The sequence below is a fragment of the Oryx dammah genome, unplaced genomic scaffold (genome assembly GCF_014754425.2).
Source record: "Oryx dammah isolate SB20612 unplaced genomic scaffold, SCBI_Odam_1.1 HiC_scaffold_4, whole genome shotgun sequence".
Lineage (NCBI taxonomy): Eukaryota > Metazoa > Chordata > Mammalia > Artiodactyla > Bovidae > Oryx > Oryx dammah.
Genome location: NW_024070188.1, coordinates 28,485,044 through 28,503,876, shown reverse-complemented (window position 1 = coordinate 28,503,876; position 18,833 = coordinate 28,485,044). Strand labels below are relative to the sequence as shown.

The window sequence follows — 18,833 nt, the reverse complement described above, 5'->3', positions numbered from 1 at the left end:
TTCTTGTAAGCATCACCACTATGAAGATACAGAACTATTCCACTACTATAAGGTTCCTTCATGTTATCCCTTTATAGTTACACATCATCCTCCCTAACCCTTACTGCTGCTAAGTCACTTCAGTCGTGTCCAACTCTGTGCAACCCCATAGACGGCAGCCCGCCAGGCTCCCTCGTCCCTGGGATTCTCCAGGCAAGTACACTGGAGTGGGTTGCCATTTCCTTCTCCAATGCCTGAAACTGAAAAGTGAAAGGGAAGTCGCTCAGTCGTGTCCGACTCTCGGCGACCCCATGGACTGCAGCCTATCAGGCTCCTCCCTCCATGGGATTTTCCAGGCAAGAGTACTGGAATCGGGTGCCATTGCCTTCTCCTCCCTAACCCTTAGCAATTTATAATGTTACCATCTCTATAATTTTATTTCAGGAATGTTATATAAATGTAATCATATAGTATATAACCTTTTGAGAGGCTTGTTTTACTCAGTCAATCCAAGTATTGATGCATTTTTAAAAGTTTCTGTGTAGTATCCCATGTTAGGGATGTACCACAGTTGAACCATTTACCTGATGAAGGAGATTTGGGTTGTTTTCAGTTTTGTTGTTCTTGTTGTTTAGTTGCTAAGTTGTGTCCCACTCTTTTGCAACCCCATGGACTATATAGCCCACCAGGTTCCTCTGTCCATGGGATTCCAGTTTTAGTAGTAGTAGTTTAGTTGCTAAGTCGTGTCCAACTCTTGCGATCCCATGGACTATAGCCCTCCAGGTTCCTCTGTAGGATTCTCCAGGCAAGAATTCTGGAGTGGGTTGCCATTTCCTTCTCTAGGGGATCTTCCCAACCCAGGAATTGAATCTGGATCTCCTGCATTGCAGGCAGCTTCTTTATTGACAGAGCTACAAAGGAAGCTGTCTCAGTTTTAGGCTATCACAGATAAAGCAGTTATAAACTTTGTGTACAGGTTTTTGTGTGAACATATTTTTCATTTTCCTTGGGTAAATATCTAAAAGTGAAATCTCTGAATCAAATGATGGCTATCAATACATCTTTAATTTTACAAGAAACTTCCAAACTGTCTGCCAACCTGGCTGCATTCTTTTTTGTGTTTGAGCAATCTGGCTTCTCCACTTCCTTATTAGCATTTGGTGTTGTCACATTTTTTGTTTACCCATTCTAACAGGTGTGTAGTGATATTTCATTGTAACTTACATTTCCTAATGTGTAATAGTGTTAACTTGATAAATGTCTTTAAAAATATTTTTGTTTACTTTTTCTCTTGTCAATATTTAGAAAACTAAATGTTTAAAGAGAGGACCGCCTCAGCAAATTTGTTCAAAATTTGGAACACTGCCTATTATGGCTGAGAAGGTAAGAAGGGAAAAATGAGGATACTTGTTCAGATAAATTCATGCTTTGGTATAAGTGCTATTTAAATGCCATCAGTTATTTCAAATCGTTCTCAGCCATTTCTTTTCCCCCAAAGTCTGCCAGTGCAAGCCATTCTGCGGATGCAAGTACACAAAACCTCCAAACAGTGCAACATTCTGGGCCACGTATCCTGCAGAAACCAGCTGAAGTTACTGAGCTTAGATGTCTCTACAAGCCTTCTAGAACAACTTCTCAATGTAAAGCTGTACCTTCTGACTCAGAAAAGTCCATTTCTATTTGCAACAATTTGTCTGAACTTTTGATGGCAATGCAAGATGAGCTGGACCAAATGACTATGTAAGTATTTATCACTAGAAGTAGCAAGATTAATTTAGGTATCTTTTTTTCTTCTCAATCTTTCAAACAATGTCACTTACAAATTCCTGAAAGCCTTACTTAGCCTTTTGAACTTATTTTGATCTGAAGATTACTACTTTTTTCTATTTAAAGTGTTTCTATATTCCCAAGATCTGAACTGATAGACAAATATTTCTGTCATTCTAACAAATGGGGTCTGGTGACCTTAAATTATAATTCACAAATGCTTTTCCAAGATAGATTCTCCTTCTGCTTTTTATAATCTTTTCAGTTAAGTGAATTATTTCATTAGACAAATAAGAATGCAATTTCTTATTTTCCATTCTGGCTGGTCTGCATTGCATGTTTGAAGCATCCATATGCTTCAAAGATTCTGTATGGGATACATATTTTAAGCTTCAAGTTTAAATATCTTTTCAAAAGATATTCCAGAAAATATGTGACTTGGGTGGCCAACTAGTTGAACTAAGAAGATATAACTAGTTCTGTTAGCAGTAGTTTTTTTGAGCAGGCATTCACCAAATCTAGGAATTTCTCAGGCAAATACTTCTATAGCTGGAATTCTTCCAAAGATTCTACATTAAGAATTCCAAACTTAGAATGAAAAAGTGTCCCTTAATGCCTCTAGCTAAGGACATCAGAATATTTTACTACATTTAACTATGAACACTAAGAATTCAGACATTTTTTAAGATTCTTTGAGATCCTAAGTCTGAGATATTTCTAAATATATCTAATCTCAAATCATAAGAGCCTGTTTATAATTACCATACATTTAATTTGATAACTCTACAAAAAGAAGCTGTCTTTGAAGGTTAATATTTAACTCTGGTTAAAATTTATGATTGAGCAGAATATTGTTTAATTTTGACAAAGATTAATATATAATTTATATATATATTATATATATATATATAATTTGTATACTATAAACTGTAATAGTGCTTGATACTTGCTTTTCTTTCATAGAGAGTACCAGGACCTGCTGAATCAAATGAAAGAAACTGAAAGCCAATCAGTCTGTGAAGATATAGAATGTGAACTAGAGTGTTTAGTCAAGAAAATGGAAATTAAAGGAGAACAAATTTCCAAACTAATGCAGCATCAAGATAGCGTAAGAAAGTTTTAGTAAAAAATTTTAATAAAAAGATAATATATCTGGATTCAATGTTACGTTTCTCTAGACCTTCCAAATTTGAGGCCTGTATGTGTGGCTTAGTGAAAAGATGATAGATAGGAGTCACTTAGACTTATCATAAAATAGAGTCATCTGTACATTGAAATAATATGATCTGTTACATAATTCTCAATATAATATAAAGAGAAGGGAACAAAGAAATTTAGTTATAGGGAATTCTCTGGCTGTCCAATGGTTAGAGCTTTATGCTTTCACTGCTGGAGCCCAGGTTCAGTCCTTGGTTGGGGAACTAAGATCCTACAAGCCACACGGCACAGCCAAAGGGAGAAAAAAAACGAGAAAATTTAGTTATGTATTCAGTAGTAACTTTGGGAAAATTGAGAGGTAGGCTAAATACTGGAGTGGGTTGCCATGCCCTTCTCCAGGGGATCTTCTTGGCAAAGAGATTGAACCTGCAGTCTCTTACATCTCCTGCGTGGGCAGGCAGGTTCTTTACCACTAGTGCCACTTGGCAGCACCCTACAGTGCCCCACAGACCCAGGTTGCTCAGTCAGTGTCTGCAAAATACAGCTGCTTTGTTGACCATAGCTAAAAATTAGGAGGACCTAAATTTTCAGGGATCTGATTTTTTTTAAGTAAATTATATATATATGTGTGTGTATATATATATATATATATATACACACACGTATATATCAGAGAAGGCAATGGCACCCCACTCCAGTACTCCTGCCTGGAAAATCCCATGGACGGAGGAGCCTGGTAGGCTGCAGTCCATGGGGTCGCTGAGGGTTGGACATGACTGAGCGACTTCACTTTCACTTTTCACTTTCATGCATTGGAGAAGGAAATGGCAATCCACTCCAGTACTGCCTGGAGAATCCCAGGGACGGGGGAGCCTGGTGGGCTGCCGTCTATGGAGTCACACAGAGTCGGACACAACTGAAGTGACTTAGCAGGCTAAATTTGCTTTACAGCTCTCCCAGCTATCCATTTAGCATTCTTTCCTCTTATCCCTCTCTTTCCTAATGCCTTACTGAAGTCCCTTATGTCAACAGGTGTCTAAAGCATACCCCATCTCTAAAACCACCATTTCCAGTTTCTCAGAACAAGCCATGCTGTGTTCCATTCCTTGTGGACCTATGCTTAGCTCACTCTAGTGGAGGTGATGAGGAGGACTCTATCCTTGTGTATAAATTCGTAATAACTATGAATGGCATAACAGTCTTAATATTTTGACAAAAAAAAATCATGGAATATTACATTTTATCCCAAGACAATGAATTCACTCTTAGGACTATTATGTTCCTGGAACAGAAAGCAGAGGGAATCTTTCCAGGAACCTTCAGGTCATATCATGTAGCTATCTGCTAATGGAATAATCAGCATTCATATAAGTTGGTAATATATTAACCTCACAATTAAGCCTTCCCCACTTTTATAGGAAAGTAATAAAGAATGCAAAATTTTACTGCCTTTATTCTTCTGTGGCCAATAAAGAAAGATAGAAGGAAATGAAATTTTGAAGCAAACATTTTCACTTAACTGGCTTTTAAAGCTATAGTAAGTAAACTTTCTGTATGATTGTGTTAGGGTGAAAATTATGTAACTTGTATACTTTCTTAGAATCACATAGGAGAAACCTGAAAGGAGTAGAAGAGTAGTTGTATTTTTAAAATTTAGGCAGTATGTACATAAATTATATTTTGAAAAATATTATATATGTATATAATTTATATATTATATATATATAATACTATAGAAGTAAAAATTTTTAATAATTTTTAGGTAAACAAAACACCAGATACTTAGCCAATGTCTGGACCAGCTCTACAGATCAGGCTATGTTTAGGTGAAATAGATGAAGTAATGTGGAGAATTCCCTGGCGGTCCATTGGTTAGGATTCCACACTTCCTCAGTAGGGTACATGGGTTCTGTCCATGATTGGGGAATTGAGATCCCACCAGCCATGTAATGTGGCCAAAATAAATATTTTTTTTAAAGATTCAGTAATGGACTAGACTTGGAAGAAAAGGGTTTAACTAGTTTATAGATTTTGTTTTGTTTAATTCCATCAACCCAATCATTGCTAGAAACTCCTCAATGAGATAAGGTTATTTATTCCTTTGCCTTTAAAAACAAGACAAAACTGGCATTCAGTAGTACTTTAAATTCAGGAATACTTTAAAGAAAAAATATAGACTCTATAAACTTGATGTTCACCCCTAGCACCAAATTTTTGCTTTGTTGTTAATGTCACCAGAAAGGTCCTTCTCTCTCCTTCATGTTCTGATTTTTCCCATTTCTTATCTTACAAAAACAAACATTTCTTTCTCTCAGCTTCTCCAGCCCACATCAGTCTTGTCCTTCTTTATCCTTCTTAGAATACACTTTTTGTCCTACTCAAAGTTATTCTGGCTTGAATTATTCTCTAGTTGTCACATATATGCTTTTTTTTTCTCTAATAATAAGAGCAATAAGCTCCTTGAAAGCAATGGTTGTTTTATTCATTATGTTTCTGTATAAATAGCACAGTGTTAGGCATGCAATAAGTATTCAATAAATACTTACCAAACTTTTTAATTTCATGTAATCTTTAAACCATCAATCCAATCCTCTATTATAAGGTATATTTTAAGTATATTTTTGACTGAAATATTAGATTTTTTTCCTTTCCAGGTCCGCAAACTACAGCAAAAAGTTCAGAATTCAAAGATGAGTGAAACTTCAGCTATTCAGCAAGAAGACAGCAACTGTAAAGGAACAAAGAATATAAAAAATAGCTCCAGAAAATGTTTGCTAACTAACTCTCTTCAAAAGAACAGCAACTGTCGTCCAATACGAGTCCATAATCTTCAGATGAAATTGAGACAAGATGATATTATGTGGGAACAGTAACACAAAGCAAAACTATCATCTTGAATGAACTTTGTCAATGAGATCTTGAACTGTCTAAAGTGGTTTTAATTTAAAACCTTTATGAAATTTTGAATTATGTTTCTAGCCTCTATAAAGTATCAAATTGTAGTATTTTAAAATGAATGCCTAATGACCTCCTAAGAAACCCAAATAATAAATGATTGCTTCCCTGTTCTTTTTTATTGACTAAAATACCTCAGCATACCATGTTTTAGAAACATTATTTGGAGAAGGAAATGGCAACCCACTCCAGTATTCTTGCCTGGAAAAGTCCATGGTCAGAGGAGCGTGGCGGGCTGCAGTCCATGGGGTTACATGACTGAGCATGTGTGCATGAGGGTGGAGGGTGATGGGTTGGTAGCAATAAACTGGTAGAACTAAAAAAATAATAATAATAATAAATTTTTAAAAAAGAAACATTGTTCACTTTGCAGATATGTTAAGCTAAGTTTAAAACATTATACTAGACTGATGATATTTAAAATTGAATTGAATTTGAGATATAAGTGCTGTTCCACTTTTTCATTTAATAGGCGTGTAACCTTAAGAAGCTTATAAAGAACAAATATAAAATTAACAGAGTATGGACAGGCCTTTTAACTTTTCTTGTGCTTCTTCCCTGTCTTGTTTTAGAGCTGGGGAATGTTTTTCTTTTTTGGAAAGGGAAAAGCTTCATGAAGAGGCCTTTAGTCCGTTTTTAATGTGACAGTTACAAATAGGAACTCATAGTTAACTAACTTTTAGATGACAGTAATCCAACTGTGAAAGCCTTTCTCTGCTATTCCCATTCTCTTTTGTAAATCTAGCTCTTGTTTTTTTTAAATCTGACTCCTTTATAACTATATTTTTATGCTTTGATTCGTGATGCCATAAGATATTTCTTTGTACATATATGCTTTATAGTGAATTTACGTTTGTTGACCTGTCTTTCCAGAAACGTGTAGAAACTAGTACAACTCTACTGAACTTACTTTGTTTCTCACCAGAATCCTTTGGGGCAACTAGAGAACTGGAGTCATCACCTGAAGTAGAACTGGAAGACTGACACAAAAGGCATAACAGAAGGGAGGAGCTCAGAAGATAGGATAGCAATTTAAAAAATGGTGATTCCAAAGGGACAGTTTTGGAGGTACATCTTTATCTATAGCTGGGGGATATTCAAACTATAGGTATGAAAGAATAAAAAGATCAAGATCTTGGGGAGCTAGGAAAAGCAATTTTTTAAAAGATAGTCTTTATATCCTCTTGGGAAATCCCAAAGAGTGTATGTAGGAGAAAGAGAGTAATTGTGGGCTCTCTGCGGGGGAAGGAGAAAAACTATAATTCATTCTTATGAAGAGAAAAAGAGGTGCTTCTTGAAGACCTTTCCATACCTGAAGAGGAGATATGACTGAAAATGGGCAGATTTATACCTGGAATTGTCCTTGAAAGTAACTAATGACTGAAATAAATGTTTCTCTCCCTCTGGTTTAAATGTTGTCCTTGGGTGGCGGAAGTGGGAGCGGAGCCGGAGTCTTGGCCATAAAGCCCGAGGCGGCGGCGGCGGCGGCGTTGGAGGCTTGGACAGGCCCGGGAGCCCGCAGGAGCCGCAGCTTGGACCTCCCCGCGCGCCGGTCACCCCCCCCGTCTCCTCCTCGGCGGAGCCCTCGCGACGCGCCCGGCCCGGAGCCCAGCGGAGCGGCCGCGCTTGAAGGATGACCTCGAGAAAGAAAGTGCTGCTGAAGGTGATCATCCTGGGAGACTCTGGAGTCGGGAAGACCTCACTCATGAACCAGTACGTGAACAAGAAGTTCAGTAACCAGTACAAAGCCACAATAGGGGCGGACTTCCTGACAAAGGAGGTGATGGTGCACGACAGGCTCGTGACCATGCAGAGGCGCCGACTGCTGCGTCCTGGTGTTTGACGTGACCGCCCCCAACACGTTCAAGACCCTTGACAGCTGGAGAGACGAGTTTCTCATCCAGGCCAGTCCCCGGGACCCCGAGAACTTCCCCTTCGTCGTGCTGGGAAACAAGATTGACCTCGAAAACAGACAGGTGGCCACCAAGCGGGCACAGGCCTGGTGCTACAGCAAAAACAACATTCCCTACTTCGAGACCAGCGCCAAGGAGGCCATCAACGTGGAGCAGGCCTTCCAGACGATCGCCCGGAATGCTCTCAAGCAGGAAACGGAAGTGGAGCTGTACAACGAGTTCCCCGAGCCCATTAAACTGGACAAGAACGACCGCCCCAAGGCCTCGGCCGAGAGCTGCAGCTGCTGAAGAGGCAGAGAGCAGAGCACAGAGTCCTCTGCGACCGAGAGCGTGCAGGCCTTCTTCCACAAGCCCCTCCTCCACACAGACAGTCATCTCTCGCCCAGCTGCCCGGAGAGCCCAGCACACCGCCGACCCCCGCACACGCCCCACAGACCCACCGCCGCCCCCCCCCCGGGCTCCACGGCAGCAGCACGCCGGTGGCGCACGCCCGCCTGGGTGGAGTCTGCGCTGGAAGCTTCTTCCTTTTGTCCACTGGAGAGAGAACTGTTTACAGTTAATCTGTGTCTAATTAGTTCTGATTTTTTTAACCGTCTTGTGGTCTTTTTACCCACCCCCTCCTGTGAAGGCCACCACGTGGGAAGGCTGGTGCCCTGCGCTCCATCACAGGCTCACACCCAGTCTGATCAGGCTGAGTTTTGTATGTATCTGTTAATGCTTGTTACTTTTAACTAATCAGATCTTTTTACAGTATCCATTTATTATGTAATGCTTCGTAGAAAAGAATCTTATAGTACATGTTAATATATGCAACCAATTAAAATGTATAAATCAGTGTAAAAAAAAATAAATAAATAAATAAATGTTGTCCTTCACCCACTTTCACTCCCTCTCCCCTTACAGCTCCTTCAACCCAAGAGATGTTCCACAGACTGCTTCACCTAAACTCAGTTTCATCACCTTACCTATTTTTCTACTTTATCTTTTCTCAAGAATGTGAGTGCCTTAGTTTATACTTGGCAAAAAACTCAGCAGGGTATGCCTTTATTTGCTATGCACTTAAGATGGTGGCTGAATATTTTTAATTTACTAGTACTAAAGTCATTACTTGTGGAAATGTTTTACTAAAACTAATTACCATACAAAATTAAAATCACTTAAGGAACACTTGAATATTTTAACTAAGAATTGTGAATTTTCATGCAAAATCAGTGCAATGTAGTAGAAAAAACATAGATCTCAGAAATAAGAGACTTGGGTTTGTGCTGATTCTGCCACTTAGTAGTTTAGACAATCAAATGACTTTCTGGAACCTCTGTTTCTCATTTGTAAAAGTGGGATTGTATTACTACCTACCTCATAGGGTTGTTGTGAGATTAAATGAAATAACATGTCAAAGAACCCAGCAGAAGGGTTGGCACTGAATAAAAACTCAGTAAATGTTGTATCTGAGCAGCCAAAAAGAGAAAAAATTGTCATAGATCCTGAGTTGCAGGGGTTAAAGCCTGAAAGCAAGAACCAAAAGGTACTCTTCATAAAAGTGAGAATATTCTAAATTTACTTTTTTTTTCTTTTTCTACATGCCTAGGATGAAATTCCTTCGATTTGTTCCCTGGCTCAGGTTTCTAGTGGGGGTTGGGTAAAGAATACAATCCTACCATGATGTGGAAATATGTACTCATGTAGCAACTTGATTTGAAGTTTGTTTGGGTTGTTGGGGTGACATGTATTAGGAAAGATGATAAAGAATGGTCTCCTGTTGCTCCATCACAATTACTGAACTGAAAATGTGTCTCTGCTCACAGACTGCTGCTTGCCTTTGACTCCTCAGGGGGTGGAGCAAACGATTTCCTTCCTGGATGGGGCTGTCTATGGTCAGTGTACAAGAGTTGCTGTAGCAACCCCGAAGCTGTGCTCTGCCTAGCAGAAACTCGGTAGGATATCATAGATTTTTGTTCACTTAAGTGAAAAACAGGTTTGCTTGTTTTTTATTTAATCAGAAGTTGAAAAAAATGAAATTAGAACTTTTATCCAAGTCTCAACTTTGATGCGACTATGAAACTAGAAAGTTTGAGTGTTTAAAGCAGTAGGTATTGTGACTATTCTAATCCTGGAAATAGGAGTCGGAATCTTGAATTAACTGTATTTGTGTGGGTCATTGGTAACATGACCATTTTTATTAAGTTGTAGCTAAAGATAGGAAGATTGGAGGGAAATGCCCTATTTTCAACAGTACAAGGTTAAAGGAAATATTTAATACAGTGTGCTAACTGGCTGGGATGGTATGCTTGAAAATTATTTTTTAGTTATGTGTAAAGCTTTCTTCCTTTAAAAATAAAATTTAAACTGTAGAGTAGTATTCTTAATCCATGATAGGACATCAAGATGTAAATCAAAGCTTGACTTGTGAGATATCAAACTAGAGGGAAAGGGTGGGTTGGTCATGAGCAATGGAAGGAGTGCTCAGTGTGGACAAAAATGCGCCAGCTGCCATTGTTGGTATAGTGTAAATAGTGAAACTCCTAATGGAGTTTTCCTGGAACTCTATTCATCTGTAACTAAAGCTGTACCTACAGAGAACATTTAATTTAATTGTATGTGAAGTTTAGATAAGTTTAAGCTGACTCCCAGATGTATAACAATACAAACCTATCTAAGGCATAGCATCTTGAGATAAAAAAAAAAAAAAAAACTCTGTGTGGGTGCCATGGCACCTTTTAATTAAAGTAAAATGAGAATAAATAAAAATAATAATTGACTGTCACCGGTGTGAAAATAAATTCACTTCTTGGTAAATAGACCTTGCCAGTACCTCAGCCTTATTCTTCATAACCTGTGTACTTATTTAAATTTCCTCCTTTTTTTTTTTTTGGTGTTTTGTTATATAGGGAGAATTAGATATAGCAAAATGGTAAAGTTTAAAGTTTTAAAATATTGTCTAGACCAGAGTTTATTTTGATTATAGCTATGAAGTGTTTACATAAAGAATCAGGTTGATTTTTTTCTCCTGATGGGTTTTTTTTTTTGCTATGCTGGGTCTTCATTGCTGAGAGGGCTTTTCTTTGGTTTTAGCAAGTGGGGCTGCTCTCTAGTTGCAGTGCGGGGGCTTCTTGAGTTGCAGAGCATGGGCTCTAGAGCACATGGACTTCAGTAATTGTGGCATGTGGGTCAGTAGTTGTAGCGCCCGGGCTCCAGAGCATAGGCTCAATTGTTGTGGGGTGCCTGGGCTTAGTTCCTCCACAGCATGTGGAATCTTCCCAGATCAGGGATCAAACCTGTGACTCCTGCATTGCCAGGCAGATTCTTTACTGCTGAAACACCAGGGAAACCGTCCTGATGGGTTTTTGAGAGTGTTCTCCATACCAGTATAGTGTCATTGCATTCTCAAAAGCTTATTAGATGCCGTAGACAATTATTAAACTTATAAACTAGGACACCCCCACTGAAGAAATGTATTTTTTATTATATATGCATGATCTGTTGTATTCCTTGTACTATATCTGTTTAACAGTTTTAACAGAAAAGAAGTAAATTGATCTCTTGTTACTTTACCCTCTGAGGTATTTTTTGTTTCTGTTTTTCAACCATGTAAGACTTATAAATGCCAGTTCATCCGTTTGTAATGTTGAGAGACTGGATCCAGGCTGTAGGCAGAATGCTGGGCATTATGAATTTTCTATCAAAGAAAGACAGAAAAGGTTCTTTGAATGGTATAATCAGCTTTTTAGAATAATCTTTTAAAATAAGTATGATGTTATCCACCATACTTTCTGCCTAGATTTTGCTTATCTAGCTTCTCTTAATTCTTCAGATCTCAATTTACTGCTGCCTCTAAAAAACCCTCTTTAAGTATCTTCTTCACATACCTACCTGCTCCCAAATCTGGCTTAGCTGTGTTTTCTAGATACTTCTTCTGTCTTTGCACTTTGCACACTTTCTTGTTATCATTTGTTTGTTTGTCTTCCCATAGATTGAAAGCTTCCTGAAGGCAAGATCATTTCTTGCTCACCACTGTAGCCAAGAACCTGGCATAGTACCTGGCCCATAAGTAGCCTCTCAATAAGTATTTAATAATTACATTGCATGGAAATACATTAACTTTATTTGGTGAACTCATTTGGAATGAGCATATTGGATCAAGTACTGCTGTTTCAGGCACCAGTTCAGCTATTCTGCTGTTTCATCTTTTAAGGATATGTGACCATATTTTATATAACCACTAGTTGAGAATACTTAAGTATTTTATTATTTGTTTTTTGGGGGGGAAACAGACAATAGGCACTCAGAATGTTGCTTTCTTTGATATTATGATGCTAAGAGGAAGAGGTTTGAGAATCAAGGTAGTTCTTTACTTGTATATTGGTGTGTTTGAAATGTTCATTCAGCAAGTATTGATCTCTAATAATCAAGAATTTGTTGATCCTAGGATACTGTGTTAGTTGCTATAGAAGAAATTATACATGGATTATGTCTTTAAGTTGCTTATAGTCTGATAGTAGAGATAAGACTTATACGTAAACATATAAGAAAGAAAACAGGTGGCACAGAGGTATAATGATCAGCACAGAGCAGATGCTCAAATAATATTTGTCTACCAAACCTTTGTTTTCATCCATTCATAGATGAAGTCAGCCTGTTTGTATTTCTTCATTCGCTATCTTGATATATATGGCTCTCCTCTGCTTTATTTCCTCATGGCAGAATTGGTCTCAGATTCTTAATTTAACATAACTTATTGATTGAGGAAATCAGTCCACCCAGTAGTCTCAAACACATGTATTGTCACATAACCAGCACCAAATTCAAAGACATGAGTCAAAAGAATGGGTATGAAACACTGAAGTATATGGGAAGAGAGTGGAGAGTAATTGGGGCAAAAGTCAAACAATAAGGATTTAGACTGCAACAGAAAAATGATATAGTGGCAAGTTATATACTAAAGACCAGTTATTGATTTTCACAGAATTATGCAAATAATTTCTAGTCACTTTACTTATGAATTTAACCCTCCCAATTTCCTCATACTTCATCTTCTTTATCACTTAGGCCAAGTCAGTATTTTTCAAACTAGATCATATCCTATTAATGGATTGTGAAATCAATTTAGTGGGTCACTGTCAACATTTTTAAAAATAATATAGAATAGCATTGAAACTGTCAGAGTGCTTCACACATAGAGAAGGTAGTGCTGTTTTATGAAATTTTTGAGTACTAAATTATAATTTAAAATGCAAAATTATAATTTAAAATGTAAAATTATAATTTCTAAATGTTATTTGGAAAAGAAAAAGCCAGCTTTTAATAAATGTTCAAAGGGAATGAATTTGAAAAATGTTGTGGAGGACAGTGAGATAGCCAGTATAAAATAGGAATACTCTCAAGTTCCCTACTATGACTTGTGGCAGTCTACTGTTGATCCCAGAAGTATCATTTCAAATTTGTTTTGTATGTTTTATAGGTAAAAGTCCCAGTTTAGTCAATACCATTACATTTGCTGGTCTATAGAATACTCTTTTCAAACATTAGCCAACCTACGTTAGAAAAGTGTTGTTTTTCTAATGTGGATACAAATAAATATATTCACCATGAATTCCTTAACAAAAGGCCTCAATTATTCCTCAGCCATTGTTTCTGTCTTGTCACTGCCTCTGTGTGGAATCTAACCAAGCAGGGGTCTTATGATTAGGAAAAAAATCTTTTCTGTAGGTGCTTGAGACAGTTTTAAAATGTATAAAGAAGTGAGATTTGTGAGAGGAAAAACTGTGTGCATGTCTTGAATCTGAAATGAGCAAAATTTTATCCTGTGAGAAACCCTATTTGTTTGAGCATCAGCAGTCAACAACACTAAAAAAAGTTTGAAACCTGATGTACTACCAACAGGACACTCTTTAAAAACAGGTCATTTTACTGAACTGATAAAATATTTTGAAAAGAGTGAATGGAGTATATAAATATCTTACCTGAAAAACAGCTTCATTAAATGAAATAACTGCCAACGGAGAGGCTGTGGTTCTGTGACTTGATACCCTGTTCAACACGTTTCTTCAGGCCGTGTCAGCTTTTGACTGTGGTTAGAACATAGGAAGAAGTGCCATAAGTAAGCTAATCAGAGTGATGTTCATTATAATAGGATTCTACTCACTTGTAAAAGTTTGTTCACCACTACAAAGTATTAAAAGTGCTTAAATTGTTAAATAGATTTTAGTCTTTATGAAAAGAAGATTATAAAGTGAGCCAGACCTTCTAGTCATAGCTAAAATATTCTTTTGACCTAATTTTGCTTAATCTGATCAAGTAAATTTTAGGATAAGTTTTGAAAAACCTTGGAAGGTTTTCTTTGGTTAATTTTCTTTAAAATTAAATGTACATTGACTTGTGGGATATTTCTTAGAAAAATCTATTACTGAACTAGTACAGAATGTGAATCATTTCTTGCCTGAAATATAAGATTGTTGTTTACAAGGCAGTTGTCCAGAATCTTCTTGTTAAATTGGAAACTATTTAACTTTTCATCACTGTAGGTTCTTTTAACTTCACAAGTGTGTTATTTAAAACATAAATCTTATTGGTACACAGGAAACCCATTTAAAATTAAATTTTAAAACACTCTTGAGAATTCCATGGAACATTTTTGGTTTTATAATTTCTAGCAAAAAAAAAAAAGTATCTTTAATACCTTAAAAATGTATTTTCAGAGATAGCTAACCCCAGACTTTGTAATAATACATGTGAAAGAATAGCACTATTAATATCTTAAAATATTGAATGCTTGGACACAGCACAAAATTATTACCTTTATTTTCCCCCAAAATAAGCTAAGCCACAAATTTAAAACTGGGAAGTTCAGTATCAGAATTAAAAGAAATATTTCTGGGTTAAGAAGTTCTACTGTTACTTTAATTTCAAAATGAACTTGTCTTTTAAAAGCTTATTCTGTGATTTTATGTATATAACTCTTTGATTTGATAAACTTGAAAGAATTTATATCAGTATTATATACGCTGCTTCTTTCTTGTGGTGTGATTTAAATATTGGACACCTAAGCCTAAGTAAATTTTCAGAGAGGGTCATTTTCTCTTTGTTCTTTTATAGTATAGCTCTTAAGCAGAGTGAGAGCTTTGCCTTTGGTATTTGGATAGAATGTTTTCCTGTGATTTCTAATTCTCAGATCCACTTCTGAGCATTTCTATAGATATGCCACAAATAGTGGAGTTTGATTCTCCTAACCAGTCTAGTAAAATACTATTGATACAAACTACCACTGGCTGAAGTAAAATATAAACCACTCAGAGATTAAAGCATTTAGAAAAGAAAAGGGTTTATATGCCAACAAGATTTGTGAGAGAGTCCAAGATATAGAAGGATAGCTCTCACAAATTAAAGATATGACAAGTATTTGAAAGAAAAAAAAAAGACTTACAAATATACCAAGGTCATCAAGTTTACAGTTAATCTCTTCAGGGTAGAAAACAGCTTTTGGATATTATATATCCAAAAAGATTATCACATATCTTCAGACATTGGCATTGCCAAAATCAGGGATATATTTGTTTCTGTCAGGGAATATCTTATAGGAAAGACTCAAGGTTTCATTTACTGAGGGAACAAGAATCAGACAAATTGACTGTTTTTGCTGATGTTACTTTATCTCGGTTGCAAATTTCCAAGATCACCTTTGGGCTCAGTGATTCACTAAAAGAATACATACAACTCAGAAGAGTGATTATACTCATGGTTATGGTTTATTACAACAAAAACATACAAATTTAAATCAGCAACTCAAAAAAGGACATAAGGTAAAGTTCAGAAAGTCTAGGGCTTCCCTGGTAGCTCAGCTGGTAAAGAATCTGCCTGCAAATCAGGAAATCCCAGTTCAATTCCTGGGTCAGGAAGATCCCCTAAGAAGGGATAGGCTACCCACTCCAGTATTCTTAGGCTTCTCTGGTGGCTCAGACAGTAAAGAATCTGCCTGCAATGCAAGAGACCTGGGTTTGATCCCTGGGTTGGGAAGATTCCCCTGGAGGAAGGTATGGCGACCCACTCTAGTATTCTTGCCTGGAGAACAAGAGGAGCCTGAACAGAGGAGCCTGGTGGGGTACAGTTCATGGGGTCACAAAGAGACACAACTGAGCAACAAAGCACAGCACAGCAAAGTCCAGGAAACATCAGGCATGAACTAGTACTTGTCTTCCAGTGAAGTCATGCAGATAGCACTTAATTCTAGCAATGATGTATGATATGCTTGGAGTATTGCCAACCAAGGAATCTCCTCTGAGCTTTGGTGTCCAATTTTTTTATTGTGGGCTGGTCACATAGCATGGCTGACTGCCCATGTGACTGACCTTCAGTCTCCAGTCCCTCTGGAGGTTATGAAAAAGTGAAAATGATAGTCACTTAGTGATGTCCAATTCTTTGCATTCCATGGACTGTAGCCTACCAGACTCCTCTGTCCACGGTTTTCTCCAGGCAAGAATACTGGAGTGGGTAGCCATTCCCTTCTCCAGGAGATCTTCCCAATCCAAGGACTGAAGCCGGGACTGCTGCATTACAGGCAGATTCTTTTCTGTCTGAGCCACCAAGCTGGTACCAAATGGCTGAAAGCTCCCTCATAAATCACATTGTTAGCGTAGACTATCTTGCAGAGCATGAAGTGAAATGAAGTGAAGTCGCTCAGTTGTGCCCAACTCTTTGTGACCCCATGGACAGTAGCCTGCACCAAGCTCCTCTGTCCATGGGATTTTCTAGGCAAGAGTACTGGAGTGGGTTGCCGATTTCCTTCTCCAGGGAATCTTCCCGACCCAGGGATCAAACGCAGGTCTCCTGCATTGTAGACAGACGCTTTACCATCTGAGCCACCAACTAAAAGTGTTTTTATCAGGCAGGCTATTCCATGGTCTTAGAGGTTATCTCCCAGGAGTTGAGCAAGGGTAAAACCTTTCTTTGGAATGTGAAAGGTTAATCCTTTACAACACAGGGTTGTTGTATTTCATTTTCTGACTTTGGAATGTGATGTGCATTTCTTACTCTAGTTACAGTGTCAATTTTGCCTTCAAATTTCCTCCTAAGGCATGACTTTGACTGCATAAATCTGTTTAGTGATTTTCTAATGCAGTATCATTACTTGGATATTTTGTTTTTATTATGTAAATGTGATGAAAGTATGCACATATATACAAAAAACCTTCTTGTAATTTGGTTAATAAAATTAAAGTCACATGACACTAAAATTTAGGAGTTATCTTTATCTAGAAACTTTGTAAATTTCATAAGGTTTTCATTATTTTTACATGTAAAATATTGCTCTTATCAGCTCATATATGAAGACAAGAAACCAACAACCATCCAGTTCACCTCAAGCTTGGACCTTGTTGTTTAATATTGGGCTTTCTGTATGTAATTTAATGAGATTTGAGGTGTGACCATGGTTACAAAAGCAATTATTAAATAACTGCATTGCAGAAAGGAGAATATTTTTATTGAACCTATGTAAAATAGCAAGGAAATATGTGCACTATAGTCCATGGAATGGCAAAGAGTTGGACACAACTTAGCATCTGAACAGCAGCAACAATGTAAAACAGCTACATGGCCATGAAAAGTAAAGGAGCTAGGTAAAGGTATTTTGTGTAATTTTAACCATTTTAACTATTTTGGGGTATTTTTATATGTCTTCTCCAGAATCATAATTTTTATGTTTCTCTAACAATGTTCAAGCTACCACACAATTACACTCATCTCACACACTAGCAAAGTAATGCTCAAAATTCTCCAAGCCAGGTTTCAGCAGTACATGACCGGTGAACTTCCAGATGTTCAAGCTGGATTTAGAAAAGGCAGAGGAACCAGAGATCAAATTGCCAACATCCATTGGATCATCAAAAGAGCAAGAAAGTTCCAGAAAAGCATCTACTTCTGCTTTATTGACTATGCCAAAGTCTTTGACTGTGTGGATCACAACAAACTGGAAAATTCTTAAAGAGATGGGAGTACCAGACTACCTCACCTGCTTCCTCAGAAATCTGTATGCAGGTCAAGAAGCAACAGTTAGAACTAGACATGGAATAGCAGGCTGGTTCCAAATAGGAAAAGGAGTATGTCAAGGCTGTATATTGTCACCCTGCTTATTTAACTTACATGCAGAGTACATGAGAAACGCTGGGCTAGATGAAGCACAAGCTGGAATCAAGAATGCTGGGAGAAATATCAATAACCTCAGATATGCAGATGACACCACCCTTATGGCAGAAAGCGAAGAGGAACTAAAGAGCCTCTTGATGAAAGTGAAAGAGGAGAATGAAAAGTTGGCTTAAAACTCAGCATTCAGAAAATGAAGATCTTGGCATCTGGTTCCATCACTTCATGGCAAATAGATGGGGAAACAATGGAAACAGTGACAGACTTTATTTTGGGGGGCTCCAAAAATCACTGCAGATGGTGATTGCAGCCATGAAATTAAAAGACACTTGCTCTTTGGAAGAAAAGTGATGAACAACCTATAGACAGCATATTCAAAAGCAGAGACATTACTTTGCCAACAAAGGTCCGTCTAGTCAAGGATATGGTTTTTCCAGTGGTCATGTATGGATGTGAGAGTTGGACTGTGAAGAAAGCTGAGCGCCAAAGAATTGATGCTTTTGAACTGTGGTGTTGGAGAAGACTCTTGAGAGTCCCTTGTACTTCAAGGAAATCTAACCAGTCCATCCTAAAGAAAATCAATCCTGAATATTCATTGGAAGGACTGATGCTGAAGCTGAAGCTCCAATACTTTGGCCACCTGATGCAAAGAACTGACTCATTTGCAAAGACCCTGATGCTGGGAAAGATTGAAGGCAGGAGGAGAAGGGGACGATAGAGGATGAGATGGTTGGATGGCATCACCAACCCTATGGACATGAGTTTGAGCAAGCTCTGGGAGTTGGTGATGGAAAGGGAAGCCTGGTGTGCTAACAGTCCATGGGATCACAGAGAGTCAGACAGGACTGAGTGACTGTACTGAACTGAACTGAACAGAACAATGTGTTACTGATAAGCTATATTAAGATTTCCACAGAATTTTTTTTT

At 37.7% G+C, this 18,833-nt stretch overlaps 3 protein-coding genes across 9 annotated transcripts in view; all 3 read left to right on the top strand.

Moving 5' to 3' along the window:
- CEP57L1 (centrosomal protein 57 like 1) overlaps positions 1-6,391 on the top strand; it is an 83,957-nt gene extending 77,566 nt beyond the window's left edge. For 2 of the 7 annotated variants that reach the window (XM_040238536.1, XM_040238541.1), the window contains exons 8-11: positions 1,285-1,362; positions 1,478-1,719; positions 2,710-2,854; positions 5,559-6,391. In XM_040238536.1, coding sequence (XP_040094470.1) covers positions 1,285-1,362; positions 1,478-1,719; positions 2,710-2,854; positions 5,559-5,777 — 684 coding nt within the window. In that variant the 3' untranslated portion in view covers positions 5,778-6,391. The remainder of the gene's footprint in view (positions 1-1,284; positions 1,363-1,477; positions 1,720-2,709; positions 2,855-5,558) is intronic. The other 5 variants (XM_040238537.1, XM_040238538.1, XM_040238540.1 and 2 more) reach the window with 3 other exon arrangements.
- Positions 6,392-7,289: 898 nt separating this feature from the next.
- Positions 7,290-8,612, top strand: LOC120862523 (ras-related protein Rab-7a-like). The gene is given in 2 exon segments (XM_040238535.1): positions 7,290-7,668; positions 7,670-8,612. Coding segments are annotated over 2 exon segments (567 nt in total). The 5' UTR covers positions 7,290-7,492; the 3' UTR covers positions 8,061-8,612.
- Positions 8,613-8,637: 25 nt separating this feature from the next.
- Positions 8,638-18,833, top strand: part of LOC120862521 — a 196,948-nt gene continuing 186,752 nt past the window's right edge. Inside the window, exon 1 of the mRNA XM_040238532.1 lies at positions 8,638-9,706. The gene's annotated coding sequence lies outside the window, so the exon portion shown is untranslated. The remainder of the gene's footprint in view (positions 9,707-18,833) is intronic.